Source organism: Pelobates fuscus, chromosome 6, assembly GCF_036172605.1.
Source record: "Pelobates fuscus isolate aPelFus1 chromosome 6, aPelFus1.pri, whole genome shotgun sequence".
NCBI lineage: Eukaryota > Metazoa > Chordata > Amphibia > Anura > Pelobatidae > Pelobates > Pelobates fuscus.
Genome location: NC_086322.1, coordinates 103,976,286 through 103,993,963, shown reverse-complemented (window position 1 = coordinate 103,993,963; position 17,678 = coordinate 103,976,286). Strand labels below are relative to the sequence as shown.

The following is a 17,678-nucleotide window of genomic DNA, read 5'->3' as shown; positions in this document are numbered from 1 at the left end:
GTTTTTTATTTGTTGTCACATTAATTATGTTCCTTTTACAGACAGAGCTTGCAAGGAAGGAACACAAAGGTAGCTGTGGTTTTAATACAGAAGAAGACCCCTTTACCTCCAGGTACTATAATTATTTCTCCTTTGCTTATGCTAAAGTGAGAGAATAGGTTTTGAAAAAATATGTAAACACTGAATCGCTCATTAGCATGAATTACCTTATTCATTCACGAGTCAAATGAGCCAGACATTTTCCCTTGGTTGTATGAATCCTGCAGAGTTCAGTGGCTAATTAGCAGGTGAATTACGTGTGGACTTAATAACGAACAAAAAGGCACACTATTCACCGTGAAAGTCATGTACTGCCTGGAAATAACAGTACCAAATAGATGTTACAAATAAATCTAAACCATGAGAATGTAGCAAACAAATAACAAAGACAGATCCTCATGTGATAGTGTGTTTGAACCAGCCTTATAAGGCTACTCCTATGCCCAAGTAAAGCTAACAACTAGCAAAATAAGTGACAGAGGGCAGAGCCACGAAGCACTTATGATAAAAATGTATAGATATAAAAGCAGCCTTTATTATAAATGGCCTATCCACATAGTGTAATAAATATCAAGGTCTTGGTAGTGTCCCCTGACGTTAGAGAGGGTAGTAATGTTCAGGGCTTGTAATCCAGCTATAAAGGAAAAAAATAATTAAATTACCATTACCTAAGCGTAAACGGTAAAAGCCTATTGGAAGCAGCCTCTCTCCGTTCAAATCTAACTAGACAAGCATAGGAGAATAGTAAAGATAAAGTGAGATAGTTACATCAACATGATGTCAAACTAGTGAAATAAACAAAAGTTAAAGTGCCCAAAAACAAAAACCCAAACCCAGCAGCCCGACGTGCGTTTCGGTGCAGAACTATATGCACCTTAGTCAGGGGTCAAAGATCACTCTTATATCGGTATATCCCACGTGGGTTCGAATAGTATAAACCAATAGTAAGGTTACACGTCATCCGAGAGGCGTGGCTATATATGATGCAGTATCATATTACAAGGACGCCCACAAATCCATATACAGTTGCAAGAAAAAGTATGTGAACCCTTTGGAATGATATGGATTTCTGCACAAATTGGTAATAAAATGTGATCTGATCATCATCTAAGTCACAACAATAGACAATCACAGTCTGCTTAAACTAATAACACACAAAGAATGAAATGGTGCCATGTTTTTATTGAACACACCATGTAAACATTCACAGTGCAGGTGGAAAAAGTATGTGAACCCTTGGATTTAATAACTGGTTGAACCTCCTTTGGCAGCAATAACTTCAACCAAACGTTTCCTGTAGTTGCAGATCAGACGTGCACAACGGTCAGGAGTAATTCTTGACCATTCCTCTTTACAGAACTGTTTCAGTTCAGCAATATTCTTAGGATGTCTGGTGTGAATTGCTTTCTTGAGATCATGCCCTAGCATCTCAATCGGGTTGAGGTCAGGACTCTGACTGGGCCACTTAAGAAGGCGTATTTTCTTCTGTTAAAGGCATTCTGTTGTTGATTTACTTCTATGCTTTGGGTCATTGTCCTGTTGCAACACCCATCTTCTGTTGAGCTTCAGCTGGTAGACAGATGGCTTTAAGTTCTCCCGCAAAATGTCTTGATAAACTTGGGAATTCATTTTTCCTTCAATGATAGAAATCCGTCCAGGCCCTGACGCAGCAAAGCAGCCCCAAACCATGATGCCCCCACCACCATACTTCACAGTTGGGATGAGGTTTTGATGTTGGTGTGCTGTGCCTCTTTTTCGCCACACATAGTGTTGTGTGTTTCTTCCAAACAACTCAACTTTGGTTTCATCTGTCCACAGAATATTTTGCCAGTACTGCTGTGGAACATCCAGGTGCTCTCGTGCAAACTGTAAATGTGCAGCAATGTTTTGTTTGGACAGTAGTGGCTTCCTCAGTGGTATCCTCCCATGAAATCCATTCTTGTTTAGTGTTTTACGTATTGTAGATTCGCTAACAGGGATGTTAGCATTTGCCAGTGTTTTTTGTAAGTCTTTAGCTGACACTCTAGGATTCTTCTTCACCTCATTGAGCAGTCTGTGCTGAGCTCTTGCAGTCATCTTTACAGGACAGCCACTCCTAGGGAGAGTAGCAGCAGTGCTGAACTTTCTCAATTTTTAGACAATTTGTCTTACCGTGGACTGATGAACAGCAAGGCTTTTGGAGATCCTTTTATAACCCTTTCCAGCTTTATGCAAGTCAACAATTCTTAATCGTAGGTCTTCTCAGAGCTCTTTTGTGCGAGGCATCATTCACATCAGGCAATGCTTTTTGTGAAAAGCAAACCCAGAACTGGTGTGTGTTATTTATAGGGCAGGACAGCTGTAACCAACACCTTCAATCTCATCTCATTGATTGGACTCCAGTTGGCTGACATCTCACTCCAATTAGCTCTTGGAGATGTCACTAGTCTAGGGGTTCACATACTTTTTCCTCCTGCACTGTGAATGTTTACATACTTTTTCCTCCTGCACTGTGAATGTTTACATGGTGTGTTCAATAAAAACATGACAACATTTCATTCTTTGTGTGTTATTAGTTTAAGCAGACTGTGATTGTCTATTGTTGTGACTTAGATGATGATCAGATCACATTTTATGACCAATTTGTGCAGAAATCCATATCATTCCAAAGGGTTCACATACTTTTTCTTGCAACTGTAGTCCAATGGTAGGGTGGCAGGGTGAGTGTCTAAGTCTGCTGATATGTTGAATCGGCTACCCTTAAAGGGAATCTCCAGTGCCAGGAAAACAATCCGTTTTCCTGGCACTGCAGGTCCCCTCTCCCTCCCACCCCCCAATCCCCGGTTGCTGAAGGGGTGAAAACCACTTCAGTAACTTATCAGAGGCAGTGACGATGTCCCTCGTCGCTGCTTCTTCCTCCACTGCCGCTCCTCTCAGTGATTACGTCAGCCGGTGGGTGAGACTGATCCCGCCCACCGACCAGGGAGACCTAATGCGCATGCGCGGCAATGCCGCGCATGCGCAGTAGAGCTCCCCATAGGAAAGCATTGAAAATGCTTTTCAATGCTTTCCTATGGGGAAATGAGCGACGCTGGAGGTCCTCACACAGCGTGAGGACGTCCAGCGACGCTCTATTACAGGTTTCCTATGCCCTCTAGTGGCTGTGTACTGGTGGAGTTAAGCCTGCAAGGTAATTATTGCAGTTTATAAAAAACTGCAATAATTACACTTGCAGGGTTAAGAGTAGTGGGAGTTGGCAACCCAGACCACTCCAATGGGCAGAAGTGGTCTGGGTGCCTGGAGTGTCCCTTTAAGTGTCACTTCCAATAGCGATACGGTATGATAGCCATGGATCCATAAGTGTGCCAGTTTGGTCCGTTCTTCAGCCGATGTATATATTTTGAGAGCAATCTAAAATCTCATGTAATCCATATCTTTACCGGTATAATCCAATCCCAAGTGTGGACCTGTGGATGTGTGGACTTAAGCCTTGTATAATTAAGATTGAACAATTTATATCACAATTCAGGTAAAAAAATCATGGAAAGAGATATCCCCTTTAAAGTTCGATTGCAGAAACTGCTGAATGCATGTCTTTAGATCCGGGTATTCCAGTGTCCTCTAAACAATATTGTGTGAAACTTCAAATCAGATAACTAAGTAAATTATTTTGTATCTGCAGTTTTGTTGCTATCCTTTTTCTAGTTTTCATGTGAAGAAACCGTAATATTATCATTCACAACATATATTTGTAATTCTGTTTTTGTGTCCCGTCCTGTTTCCAGGTGAAGATATGATTGCTTCTGAAAGGGCTGCTGCCTTGTGCAATGCCTGTGACCTGTCTGGCAAATCTCTTTTTGTGCTGCCGCACACAGACCATCTTGTGGGTTACATAATTAGGTACATTAATTAACAAATGCACTTTCATGCTCAACTTCTGAAATCTGACTGTCAAATATTCTATGTAGTTACATTGTCAGAAAAATCATCAAATTATTTTCGTGTTAAAACTATAGGCGTAGAGCTCATTAACTCTGCTAAGAAAATCTTCTTGAAATGTAATGTTATTGCTTGTCAGAAAAACATCTATTATATTCAATACGAGATGTAGATTGATTTTTACAACATATTTAAACAGTAATATAGTATTAAAAAAAAAGGTTCTTGCAATGTGGATTAATCTGGAGATCATGGCAAATACAAAGTCAGGCTAATAATTTAAAGGGACAGCCCTGCCATATACACTTGAAATGACATGATAAGAAAAACATTTAGGTTACCCAAGCCACTTCATCTCAATTAAATGGCCTGGCTGTAGTGGTCCGGTAGTTTTGACATTGCAATGTAGAACATTGCAGTATTTTAGGTGGTCAAACTGACAGCATTTTAGAGGTGCTTGCTGCTTCAGCAACCAAGGAGAAGATGTGAGTGAAAAAACGATTTTCATTCACTTACAAGCCAATCTGGGGGTACACCAGGTTATTGGGAACAGGGACACTATAGCGTTAGGGATACACTTTTGTATTCCAAATGCCTTTGTGCTCCTTTAGGGTAAATCACACAATATACTTATAAACCCTAACAGTTTATTGGCCTCTATACAGAAGACAAAGTGAACTCATCCCAAAGTATGATGTTGTAAGAATTAAGACGATCGAAAAAGGCATATTTTACAAAAAAATGTTGCAACCTAAGTCCTCAGTTTGTAGACAGAGCCACATATTCCACTGTAGGTGGCAGGACATCAGATGATGGTGTAGAACTGCTGTTGTCAAGCTTCCTTCTAAATGCAGTAAGGGTATAGAAAATGATTATTAATTGTTTATTTTTTGTGCAGTCAAGGAAAATACAAGGGTATTTAAGTTGGCCCAAGTGTTGTCTGCCTTGCTCGATAGATTAGATATGGGAACAGTGAGTAGATCTGTTATGTAGGTCCTATATTATTCTCTTTAATGCTTTTGTTCTTTCAGATTAGAGAATGCATTTTATGAACACGCACAGACCTATTACTACACTGAAATTCGAAGAGTAAAATCTCACAAAGAGTTCCTGAATAAAACCACCCATCAGGTAATATTAACTAGTGTACCTCCCACCCCCGCCTCCCCCCAAGTAAGATAAATTTTTTTTTTTTTTTTACCTTATTCACCATTATTCTTGCTGCAGCCTCCATGTCCCTTTTGACTGAGGTCATCAATATTGATTATTCTTAGCCCATCCAATGTAGGGAAGCAATGGGGGGCTAGTGTGCATGTACTGCAATTAGTGCGGTGCTCCAATCCACATCTTCTCATAGAAATGCATTGACTCAATACATCTCTATGGGGAGCGTTCAGCATCTCTATGCTGAGTGTGGAGACATTAAACGTTGGACCTGCAATCTTTACAGGACCTCATTCAGAAAGTCTTTCTAGTGGCTGTCCGAGTGACAGCTACTAGAGGTAGTATTAGGCAGCAATGTAAACATTCTTTTTTTCATTCTTTACACTGCTCAACCTGTAGGGACAATCTCTTAATCTGTAGTGGTTATGGTGCCTAGAGTTTCTCTTTAAGTGTTTGCATAGAGAAATGCAAACGTTGCACGGTGCCTAAACCAACCACATTAGAGTATTTCAGCTTACTTTGAATAGATCTGTCTAATGAATAGGGGCAGAGAAAGGTACAACAAGGATACTAGTGTTTGTAAGCAGAGATTGCCTGAAGTGAGAGCTAGTATAGTTAATATTTTATTGCACAATTTGAAAGCAGTAGGTGGTACTAAGATGATATGTCGCACTGAGCATGTGTAGCAACTGTGACAATTGTTTGTATTTATAAATGTTCCAGTCTTCTCATACTGCTGAATTGCCTTTGTTTTACAGTTACTGTTTGTAAGGCATCAGTTCAAGATTGCATTTTTCAGTGAGCTCAAGCAAGATACCCAGAATGCCCTAAAGTAAGATTTTACCATACATACCAAAGCTTTCGAAAAATGTTTATGTTCTGCATTATAAAATGTAACCATTCGTAAATGTATAGATAAGCAGTTATTGAAATATTTATTATTGTAAACAATTCTGGTTTTGCTTATAGACCTTTGCTTTATAGATGACTCCGGTGTTAGTCTTTGTGATGGCTGCAGTCAGCCCTATTTACAATTTAGTAGTGTGTGTGGAACTGCACTCACTCCCATAAATCTGAGCCAGGGTGCTTGCTGAACCGGAATCAAACACCAGATTTCCAAAAATTAATAAAGTAATAGAGGTTCAGGCACTCCTTGGTTCAAGACAGGTACTTTATTAGGAACCACAACAGCAATGTTTCGACCCCAAGAGGTTCATGCACAAGGAGTGCCTGGACCTCTATTACTTTAGCCCTATTTACAAGACATTCTGGGACAGAAAGCAAATTAAGACTGGTCTGTCGCATACACACAGCACTTCAGTGCTGCAAAAGCTGCAGCCAGACCCTGATGTGATAGGATGTGTTTTAATAAGTGTTGACAATTCTGTGCCTCTATACATTTGCTAATTAGTTTGGCTAGTTTAATGTATAGATACAATACGGAGAGAATGTGAACTATCTTATAATGGTGCATGGGAAAATCATTTAAAATGCCTTTAATACTCAGTTTGCAGAATTTATTATGATGCAACGTGGTTTGGTTGGGGGAAAAAAAATAGTATTCAGTATTTTTAAAAAGGTTTGCAAGGAGTTAAGCTGGAGTCATCTGCCCGTGGCATACAGCAGAATAAATGTGTGTATTCAATTATATTCAAAATATATATTGCATTTTTTAAAACTCAAAGCCTTTTTATGTGTAGGGAAGTGACTTGTGGTGGTCTGGGTTTGCAGGCATGCAATATGTCACAGACCATGCTCCAAGCTCCAATGTCTGTCAAAACATCTACTGTATGCAATGCTAAGCTAACAGTCCATTGAGAGCTCATTAAAGGTTAAGTTATCATTGCATGGCACCAATTCCAGATCCATTTTGTGATCATCCAAAAATAACATTCTAGAACGTTGAGTGAAAGGAAGATTTGGCAATATTAAAGGTTAATGATTTGGGCAAGTAAAGTTGATTTCCTAATAGTGCGTTATTGAAATCCAGAGCTTGCAAGCAAATTAAAACAATTGATGTGTGCCCTTCATTTTATATTTTTATTGCTTTATATCAATGTCAAGTTCTGTTCAGAGCCATTTTGTAACTGGCCCTTACCACTTTTGCTAAAAGGCTGACACACGTGTACATCAAAGTGTTTAATTAGTTTTTCTAATGGTTTCCCTAGGAATTACAGGACGGCTTATAACTTGGTTCATGAGCTGAGGTCACATGAAACAAACATGCTGGAGATAAAGACCATGGCTGGCTTTATTAACTATAAGGTAAGAGAAGTGCTGCTAATAGTGGTTTTGGAGCATAAACCTTTTTCTGTGGCAATGTAAAAACATTGCTGTTTCTAAGAAACAAATGTGACTTTCAGAGAGACAACTAGTGGGGGCACTTATTTCTAAAAGAAACACTATAGTGGCAGGAACCGAAACGTATTAATGGCACTATAGTTTTAGAATAGTTATTTAGGTGACCATCCCCACTCTGTGTAGTAAAAAGGTGTTTAAACTCACATTTTTTCCCACACCAATCTTGACATGGCTGTCCCCCTTGTGCATCAGCCAATCCACAGCTTTCCCATAGAAAAGCATCGGGAGGCAATCAGCATCTCCTCATAGAGATGCATTGATTCAATGCATTTCTATGAGGCAGGTTTAGCACCTTCATGCAGTGCGTGAAGACTCTGAATGCGTGTGCAGCACTGGACTGGACTGGACTAGGAAGCAACTCTAGTAGCCATTTAATTAGCTGCCAGTGAACTGATGAAATGTATAGTTGAATGCAAAATATTTTGTTTCTATTTTAAAGTATTGAAAAAGAACTGTAGATTCACATCTGTCTAGGTCAATAGACCCAAAGTGTAGCACACAACACAAAGTGCGTATAAGTGAACCTTGTGTTTTTGTTCTTTAGATTTGCCGTCTGTGCTTCCAGCATAACACTCCTCTAGATGCCATTGCACAATTCAGGAAACACATTGATCTGTGTAAGAAGAAGATTGGAAGTGCGGAGCTGTCTTTCGAGCATGCCGCTTGGATGTCTAAACAGTACGTGTTGTCAGACCACATATATAGTAAATGCTTTTTTTAGTTTGTTCTTCACATGAACACTCAAACATGCAGTCTATGAAAACCTGATGTTTACATTGAAAGGACTCATAATCACTATTTAGTAGCACAACCCCAAAATAAAAAACATGCATTTAATTATGCATGTTAGCACTTCTCATTGGGAAGTCTCTTGATTCTCAGCTGCACATGTGGCAATGGGAGAGCTTAGGATGCTAGTGATGCAGGAGCTGTGGTCCCCAAGGTACATTGAGGTACATTGTGACTGATGCTTTAAGGGGGCCATATAAGCACCCAGACCACTTTAGCTCATTAAAGTGGTATGGGTGCAGTGTCCCTGTCCATCTTAGTCCTGCAATGTAAATCATTGCAGTTTTTGAGAAACTGTGGTTAAGAGACTTTTGGTCACCTAACTGACACTGGACATCCTCGTGCTATGCTTGAGGACATCCAGCATCAGTAACACCTATATAGGAAAGCATTGAAGCAATGGCGCTCAACGCACGTTTTCAACCTAGGAAATGATGTTGGAGGAGATGGAGCGCTGACTCGGATAAATGTTAAAGTTTTGGGGGGGGGGGGGGAAGAGGTGGTTAAACCTTTCTGTGCCAGGGGGTGAACAACTTTGTAATCCTTACACTATAGAATCCCTTTAAGAATGTGTGAGACATGAAATATTGTAATGCAGTTTTGTAACCTAATAAGTGACACACAAAAAAAAAAAAAAAAAAATGTTTTATATGATTTTGGCATGTATGCAATTGACAGACTAATGTGTGTTTTCCTAATCAACCTGGACCCTAGTTCTTTAAGTTTTCTTGTAAATTTTTCATTGGTTGTCTATATTCTTTCCCCATTATGAAAATTACTACTCTCACTGGGTTAGCATCAAATCTGCAAATTGGGTTCATTGTGAGAAGCATTGCCTTTTGAGGATGCCTTTCTTAAGTGATTTTGTGACTGAAGTATTTGTAATTCACTATCTAAGGACTTTGCAGTAATGCAGAGTCTTCTTTCTTGAGGCTTGTGGTTACCGTGTGTTCTAATTCCACATGTACCCTCAAAAGAACACCCACGCATTTGCTGAGGTGCTTCAGAGAAATCTGAACTTTTAGAAAGTAATTTTAATGCTTCTTAGTGAGAGTCTTTCTGTTGACCAGGCGATCATTCATACCAATGACCTCCCAACAGGAGATTACAGCATTATTTCACTTGAAAGGGTGAAGGGCCCAGGAATCTAAAATGGCATTACAAATCTCCAATATCATGCATAAAAGTGTTTATGTATAACGTTAGAGTGTTCCTTTAACCTACAGCAGATTTCTTAGTTATTTTTAATGACTAATATAGATATGTAAAGTAGGCAAATAACATTCAGTTTGTAATATTTATATGTCATTCCATCTAAAGGTTCCAGGCATTTGGTGATCTGTTTGATGAAGCTATTAAACTGGGGCTGACAGCCATTCAGACACAAAATCCTGGCTTCTACTATCAACAGGCTGCATACTATGCACAGGAGCGCAAGCATCTTGCTGCTGTTCTGTGTAACCATGATGTAAGTTTATTTTACTAACACATTTTGCCGTTTTAGTGGTACATGTTATTTTTGGAAAGAGTATTGGTAATTTTCTTCCTGCTTTTTATTTGCACCTTGGTTGGTTCAAAAGACAAAGGTAAAGCGAAATGCCTTTCTTCCCAGGTAGAGCATCTGTTGCTTGATGAGATAAAGAGATTTTTTTGTACTCATGCCCTGATCTGTGTTAAATGGCATTAAAGTCTCCAGTTAAGCAAATTATTAAAGGGATACTCTATGCAATTTATTGTAATGAAGCAGTTTTGGTGTATATAAATCATGCACGTTCAGTATCACTATTCACTCGGTTCTCTGCTGTTTGGTCTTAAAGTAAAGCATTAGGCAAGGGATATAATCCTGTCATCATGCAACTAAATGGAAATTATGAAATTACCTGCAGATGACTTTCTTCACCAAGAGTTCATGTCTGATCCAATCCTCAAGGCACAACAACAATCCTTAGTTTATTAGTATCTGTATACTGAACTGTTGGTGTGTCTTGAGAGCCGGTTTGGAGCCATTGCTCTACACTATTATAGTTAAACATGTGTTGGTTGTGGAGAAAATACCCTACAAAAAACTTGGGAGATTCAGAAAACAAAAAGAAAAAACGTGACCGCAATCTATCGACCCTACTTTCCGTAGCCATGTTCTAAACTCCCTAATGGTTAAGTGAAATAAAACCGCTATTTTCTTGATTTTACTCCATTCATGTACATGAAAACAAATTAACTTTAATAACTACATGTGATCTAAAACAAAGTATAGAGTAACCCCACATAACCGAAGGAGCTCTTGAAAAATAAAATAGATGTAAAACAAATTGTTCACTGTATCTGGACTTTAAATATGAAAGTTGAACATTTCATTCTTTGATCATGGCCAAATGCAAATTGAAGCTCTGAGTTTACTTAGTTATTGAGGTTTGTTCTTTGGTGCTGCAATAAACAGACTTCCTTGTTTTCCCTTCTTCTAGTCTTCTGTGTCATATCCTACTCCTGATCCTCTTGAGACTCCTAATGGGGTGCTTGATTTCTATGGACAAAGGGCTTGGCGCCAAGGGATATTAAGTAAGTCACTGATCTTTGCATGTAGTTAAGTACTTTATCTCATTAATGGTTATAGTGCTTTATGATACTATATCACATTTATGTGCAATTTTCAGTATATTTTGTTGATACCATGGGATGCTCATTTTAAATCTTGCATGTCATTCTACTGATCCCAACAGTCTTAATATATACAATCCAGGCAACAAATTGCCTAGTTTCACCTACAGTATGGCACTGCTACACACCCATGTTCCTATTCACAGAGTTCTCAAAACCTGCTGTTTTTTTAGTTTCCTTGTGTCTTCTGCCTAGGTTTTACATTTTCAGTTAAGTTGCTTTTTGTTTGTTATTCAGACATTTTGCTATAGTCAACAGATTTCTATATTTAAGCCATCAACATTTCTTGCACATTTTTATTTTCAGTGCCTTCTTTCTGTGCATGGTGTGTGCTGTAAAATTTACTTTACTGTCTTCCAATTACACCTAAGGTCACAGGGTTACTACAACAAAAAATTGTGTTTTCATAAAATACAGTTTTTTTTGTTAGACTAATCCTTGGTGTGGTGGTAAACTCTCCCTCTCACTCCAAATAAATAAAATAAAGCTAAAACGTACCTCTGTTCCAGTGCCATGCCAAGATTCGCCTTTGCTGATGTCACTCCCCCTCACTGGAGGGAGATGGATGTCGGGGAGTTCGGGATGATGGGAGAACATGCCATTGGACACCTGTCACCAGCATGCTCTGCATGTTGATGTCAGACATCCAATATGAACATAATTCACTTCAGCCACCAGGAACTCTCGTTCCAGGCTGGCTAATAATGCCACCGTGACGCTGCTGCAAGTGAAATCACACCTCTGGCAGCAGAAAGGTTAAACTCTGTATGTGACACTGCTCCTACAGACTTAAAGCAGCATGACCACCGCTTCATATCAAGTGATCATGGTGCTTGGAGTAACCCTTTAAAGAGTTTTGTGTCAAATATAATCATCCAAGCAAAAAAAATAACATTTTCACTTCATTTCTACCCTGTTGTTTCTCACGTTTCAGATGAAAATGGAAGACTAAAAATACAAAAAATAGGGCTCTGCTATTCTCATATATCTCTGCTTCACACTGGTTTATATGATTCATACTATTCTCTGATTGTTTTCTGAAAGCTGTACAGCAGGCACTCTAATCCACATTTTCTCTGATATAGAATTTTTCATATATATAAAAAAATAAAAATAAAACCAGACTTCTTGGTGCAAATAAAAATAACCTGCTGAACTGTTTATTTTAACATTATTTTTTTTGTTTACATGAATCTAAGTATCATACCATATCTACCGAGTATGAGATATCATGCCCATTTCCTGGTCTGACATTGTTTCAGAAGCTGCAGATCCAGGAGATTTGCTACAAATATGGACATTCTGGGCTGTTCTTTTTAATTCATTGCAAAACACATTAGGAGTGTGGACCATGATGAGTTCATACAGGGTTATTCAAAGAGAATTTCACATTTTAGGCCAAAGTAGCTGAACTGAAAGCATAGCTGACTTAGAGAATGTTTACAATTCAGCTATTTTGGCCTTAAATGTAAAATTCACTTTGAAATCTCACATTAGTGAATAACCCTCACACCATGTCTCTTTAGTATATGGATCTGCCACGAGGAATTTCACTATAAATCATTAAACGCTCAAATTTAGTTGATCCAAAGAAAAATGAATTGAATTAGGGTTTGTTTGTTTGTTTGTTTTCTTCTCCTGTGAAATCCTTGTCTCAGGCGAATAGAATTCTAGAATCTTTGCACATGCAATATTCTTACTCTCATTGTTGAGTTGTTTGTGTATGCCAAGCTCATAAGGACATTGATTACCAGAGTACTTTTTATAGTATGGATCTATGTTAAATAATATATTGTGCCCACATGTAATGGATAATTATTTCCTGTCATATGCAGGTTTCGATCTTACAGATCCGGAGAAAGAGAAGGCAGGAATTCTTGCTTTGCAACAGAAAGAGCGGGATGTCATTCACTCAGTAAGTCCCTGAAAAACTGTCAGAGTTTATTGTTGCCTCTGTCTCTGGGTTAGCTATGCATGATAGCAGCTCTAGTCCACTGCACATTGGGTGCCAGAGATGGGACAACCATGGGATGGGAAAATGGTAGATCCTCAGCTATTGGAAAACTGCAGTGTGTTGTGGCTGCCTAAGTGTCATTAAATTTGTTGGCATACAACAGCTGGGGATGTTCCTCTTGGTCACCACAGATCTGTACAAACGTGCTCTCATGCCTTTTTGTGCTTTTTCTTTCACAGGAACTTATCATTAGCCTTCTGAGTAGCGCTGTTGCACAGTTTAAGAAGTACAAATGTCCGAGAATGAAAAGTCACCTAAGTAAGTACTGTAGCGATAATAATAATGCAATGGCACCAAAACATTGTGAAACATTAGAGAAACTGCAGTGTTAACAGTGCAGCACTAAGACAGCATCTAGTGGCTGTCTAATAGCCATCAGGACACTGTGCAGCACTGGACTACGATACACTTCTAGTGGCCATCTGAGTGACTGCCACTGGAGGTGTTAATAGCCAGTAATGTAAACACTGCCTTTTCTCAGAAAAGGTAATGTTTACAGTGCTAATACTGTAGAGGGACAGGCTATATAGACACTAGAACCACTACATTAAGCTGTAGTGGTTCTGATGACTATAGTGTCCTTTTAAGCTGGATAATAGCAATCCGTTGCTAGTTTTATTTAAACACTAGTAAAAAAAAAAAAAAAAAAGCACTACTAAAAATAAAATGGAAATTATTTAAATACAAGTAAAAATCATCATGATCCTATTAACAATCATTCACTCAATGGTTACAATTGTCATTTTCAGTGGTTCAGATGGGAGAGGAGTATTACTACGCAAAAGACTACAATAAAGCACTCAAGTAGGTTCATTAGAAAGGTAGTATATGTTTTGGTTGATCTGTGTGCCGTGGTGGAAGAATAGAGTAGACAACTTGCAACTCTTCACTTTTAAGTCCCTTAATATATGGCAGATGAGAATCAAGAAACCTGCAATTCATGAAAAGCCAACGCTGCTGTAGATGGATGAATGAAATCTTAGATACTCACATGCATTGCAACAATATATTATGTTTAGTTACCCTTAAGGAAAACAGTTTTTTGAGGTGTTCATTATTATTATTATTATATTATTTATTGTACCTTGAATGCAGCCATGCAATATAACATAATTCATATGTTACCATGAAAACAAAGCATGCTTGTCACTAGCACGCTGCCGTGGTTCTTGTGAAATATGTGTTATTGTTTTGGTGTTTTGTTTGGTGGGGGGGGGCTTCTTTTCTTAATTTTGTCCATTAAGAAGCAGCACCAAATTGTTTAACTCTGCCTTTCGTTGAAACCCAGAAAAATGAATTCTAGAGTAATTAAGGTCACGGGGGAGATACAATTATTGCAAATATATCTTCTACACTACTTAAGACTTGCATCGCTTAGCCTGTCAGTAGTGGCTGAGGTGTATAATTTTTGTAGATATTTGCAACAAAGTCATACACATATTTATGGAACTCCTGAACATGTTTGGTAATGCTAAAAGGGTTAGTGACAACGTGGTACTTTTTTTTAAATTTTATTTTTTATACAGGTTGCTGGACTATGTCATGTGTGACTATCGAACTGAGCGGTGGTGGACCCTTCTGACATCTATACTGACTACAGCTCTCAAATGTGCCTATCTCATGGCACAGCTGAAAGACTACATCACTTATTCATTGGAACTCCTTGGCAGAGGTACACGTACGTTTTGCGCATATAAAAGCTGTGACTGGCCAAGAACTACAGTATAACTGATATGGTCTTCTACATGAAGAAAGACCGCTTTGTATATAATCAAATGTATTAATGACTAAAGTATTGGTCTAGGGGAATGGCACATCATGGCACAAATGGGAAAGTATAAATACATACAGTGACATGGAATAGGGTTATAGCCTCAAGGCGCTTTAAAAATCAGTCTTCAGATTCAGTAAGCTGCTCAAACACTGATCCTTTAGTACACCTGCAAAGTGATGTGTAAATTTTTAATAGTGGAGCACTTAGCAAAAACCAATCAAAGTGTGGTTTACTATAAAATTGCTTAAAACTATCAATAAAGTGCTTGCTGCAAAATATGTGCAAATTATCTTACTTTTACTGTCAAAGTGCCATACAGTAAGGTATAAACAAAAACACTCCAGAGTAAATTAAAAAAAAATTATATATATATATTTTCTCTTATTTCCACAGTTGATAAAGTGCATCTTAAAAAGTTGTATATAACCAGGATAATGTTAAACTAGTAAAAAATATGCTCCACATTGCATCACACACAGTAATACTTAGCTACAGGTTTAATCTTCCTTAGAGTGTTGGAAAGCCATTATCCTCTGGAATAATCCAGTTATTTATATATAATTGGGCTATATATTTGTTTCATATTTCCATTTACACTCGAGTGGTTTTGTTTATATGCTGTTTACTGTATAGTACTGTAACTATGAATGTACTTTATTAATAGTTTTAAAATGATGGTTATTTAATACAATTTTATAGTAAACCACACTTTGATTTTCGCTAAATGCCCCACTGTTAGAAACATATCGAGTGAAGTATTCACGTCTTCTATCGACACTAAGAATATGATAATATACACACTCAGAATCTAGTGATGATATGAACCACTTGAGCCAAGATATAACATGCTCACACTGTTCAAATGCTTGTGTGGGTGAATGGGAACACTAGATATCACCAGATAACATTAGTCGGAAGCTTGTGTCCTGGAGAATAACTAGAAAATGGGAGTAATTTAAAATGTAAGTTTGTGTGGTCAGCTTCCTATCACCATAACCACTATAATAAGTGCTAGTAGTTATAGTGCATTTATTGTTCCTTACATTTTGTAACCTGTAATTCTAAGCAATGCTTGGCATCATAAAAACCATACATCTGAAAGGGCATTAGCAAACTGTATTGTCATTTGTGAATATGTAAGTAAAATCCATGATACTCTTTGAAGAGACAAATCACGTTAGAGACAAGAATGTCTGGGGACAAGCATATCCAAACTTATAAATGCAATGATTAAATCCGTACATTCAACTTAATGTAATTAAGTGCTGTTGTGTTGCTCTGACACTAGTAATTAATGACATTTACAATTATTCTTCATATACTTCCAACAACAGCATCAACCTTAAAAGAAGATCAAAAGTCCAGAATTGAGAAAAACCTTATTAAAGTGTTAATGGTATGTAAAAAACAAAAACAAAAAAAATACTGCATTCAAATTCTTTCTTAGATGAAGTGGGTTTACTGTGTTCTTAATGTTCTTGTAAATTTGTGTTCCTCTATTCAGAATGAGAGCCCAGAGCCAGAGCCAGAATGTGATGACTCCATGGTGAAAACGGCTCAGAGGCTGTGGACAGACCGGGTCTCCCTGGCTGGAAGCAACCTGTTTACTGTTGAAGTTCAAGATTTTGTACCATTTGGTAAGTGTCTGACAACTATAACATGTTATTTTTGTTTTTATATAGTCTGTGTGTATGTGTATACACACATTTGTACATGGCTTAACATTTTAAGTCCCACTTGCCACTGAAGACCTAGATATTCCATGGCACATTCACCAAGGGTGACTTCCTACTCGCATGGCCAAATTGTCACTTGTAATTGGTTCTAGTTCTCCTGTGAGCTCTGTGCAGTAGAAAACTGACAACCAAACTACTGCAATAAACAAACAAGCAAAAAACCTTGTTGTCTCCATAAAGCACAGTTTATGGGACAGGCTTATGGGACAATTGATGGGATAGGCTCAGCACTACCATATTAAGTGGAGTAATCCTCATGCTTAACTGAGTTACTTCCAAATCTAAAGCTGTATATTCTTAGCACAAGGATTTCAAGCCAATGCAGGAATGCAAATTGTGTGTCTTAAAAACAATGGGTTAGCTCCAGCCTGGAGTGTCCTTTTAATATTTTTTTTATTTATGACACTTGGTGCAGATGTGTGTGCAGCTGTATATCTTATTAATATTAACATGTTAATTTTCGTTACAGTGCAATGCAAAGCCAAGTTCATCTGTCCAAGTTTTCATGTGGACACGCCAGTTGAGTTGTATGTGTATCTGAAAACTGACTGCCCCCATCCAATCCGCTTCTCCAAACTTTGCATTGGATTTAGTAACCAGGTAATATTTTCTGTGCCAGTGTTATCATGTTGTAGTTTTCTCAGACATGAGATATGGAAGTAATTTGCAGATTAAGATAAAGCGAACATGACCATGCACTAATGAATAAAGGGACACTATAGTCACCAGAACAACTACAGCTTATTGAATTTGTTCTGGTGAGTAGAATCATTACCTTCAGGCTTTTTGCTGTAAACACTGTCTTTTCAGAGAAAATGCAGTGTTTACATTACAGCCTAGTGATAACTTCACTGGCCACTCCTTAGATAGCTGTTAGAGATCATTCCTGGGTCATGGCTGCCTAAAATGCATCCAAACATTCAGCAGACACTGAACTTTCCTCATAGAGATTCATCTCTGTGAGGAGATGCTGATTGGCCAGGGCTGTGTTTGAATTGTGCTGGCTCTGTCCCTGATCTGCCTCTTTGTCAGTCTCAGCCAATCTTATGGGGAAGCACTGTGATTGGATCAGGCTACCACTTCTGATGATGTCAGAGGAAGTTCACAGGCAGAGGCAGCAGCTTCAGACTTGAATACAAGTAAGATTTTACTATCTTTAGGGAGGCAAAGGGGGCCAAGATAGTGGTTTTAACACTATAGGGTCAGGAATACATGTTTGTGTTCCTGA

At 38.3% G+C, this 17,678-nt stretch overlaps 1 protein-coding gene across 1 annotated transcript in view; it reads left to right on the top strand.

Moving 5' to 3' along the window:
- Positions 1-17,678, top strand: part of TRAPPC11 (trafficking protein particle complex subunit 11) — a 57,659-nt gene that overhangs the window by 6,275 nt on the left and 33,706 nt on the right. Inside the window, exons 4-18 of the mRNA XM_063458142.1 lie at positions 42-112; positions 3,804-3,918; positions 4,989-5,088; positions 5,880-5,953; positions 7,290-7,386; positions 8,027-8,160; positions 9,592-9,739; positions 10,734-10,827; positions 12,762-12,841; positions 13,120-13,198; positions 13,690-13,744; positions 14,467-14,612; positions 16,049-16,110; positions 16,219-16,351; positions 16,920-17,050. Coding sequence (XP_063314212.1) covers positions 42-112; positions 3,804-3,918; positions 4,989-5,088; positions 5,880-5,953; positions 7,290-7,386; positions 8,027-8,160; positions 9,592-9,739; positions 10,734-10,827; positions 12,762-12,841; positions 13,120-13,198; positions 13,690-13,744; positions 14,467-14,612; positions 16,049-16,110; positions 16,219-16,351; positions 16,920-17,050 — 1,519 coding nt within the window. The remainder of the gene's footprint in view (positions 1-41; positions 113-3,803; positions 3,919-4,988; positions 5,089-5,879; positions 5,954-7,289; positions 7,387-8,026; positions 8,161-9,591; positions 9,740-10,733; positions 10,828-12,761; positions 12,842-13,119; positions 13,199-13,689; positions 13,745-14,466; positions 14,613-16,048; positions 16,111-16,218; positions 16,352-16,919; positions 17,051-17,678) is intronic.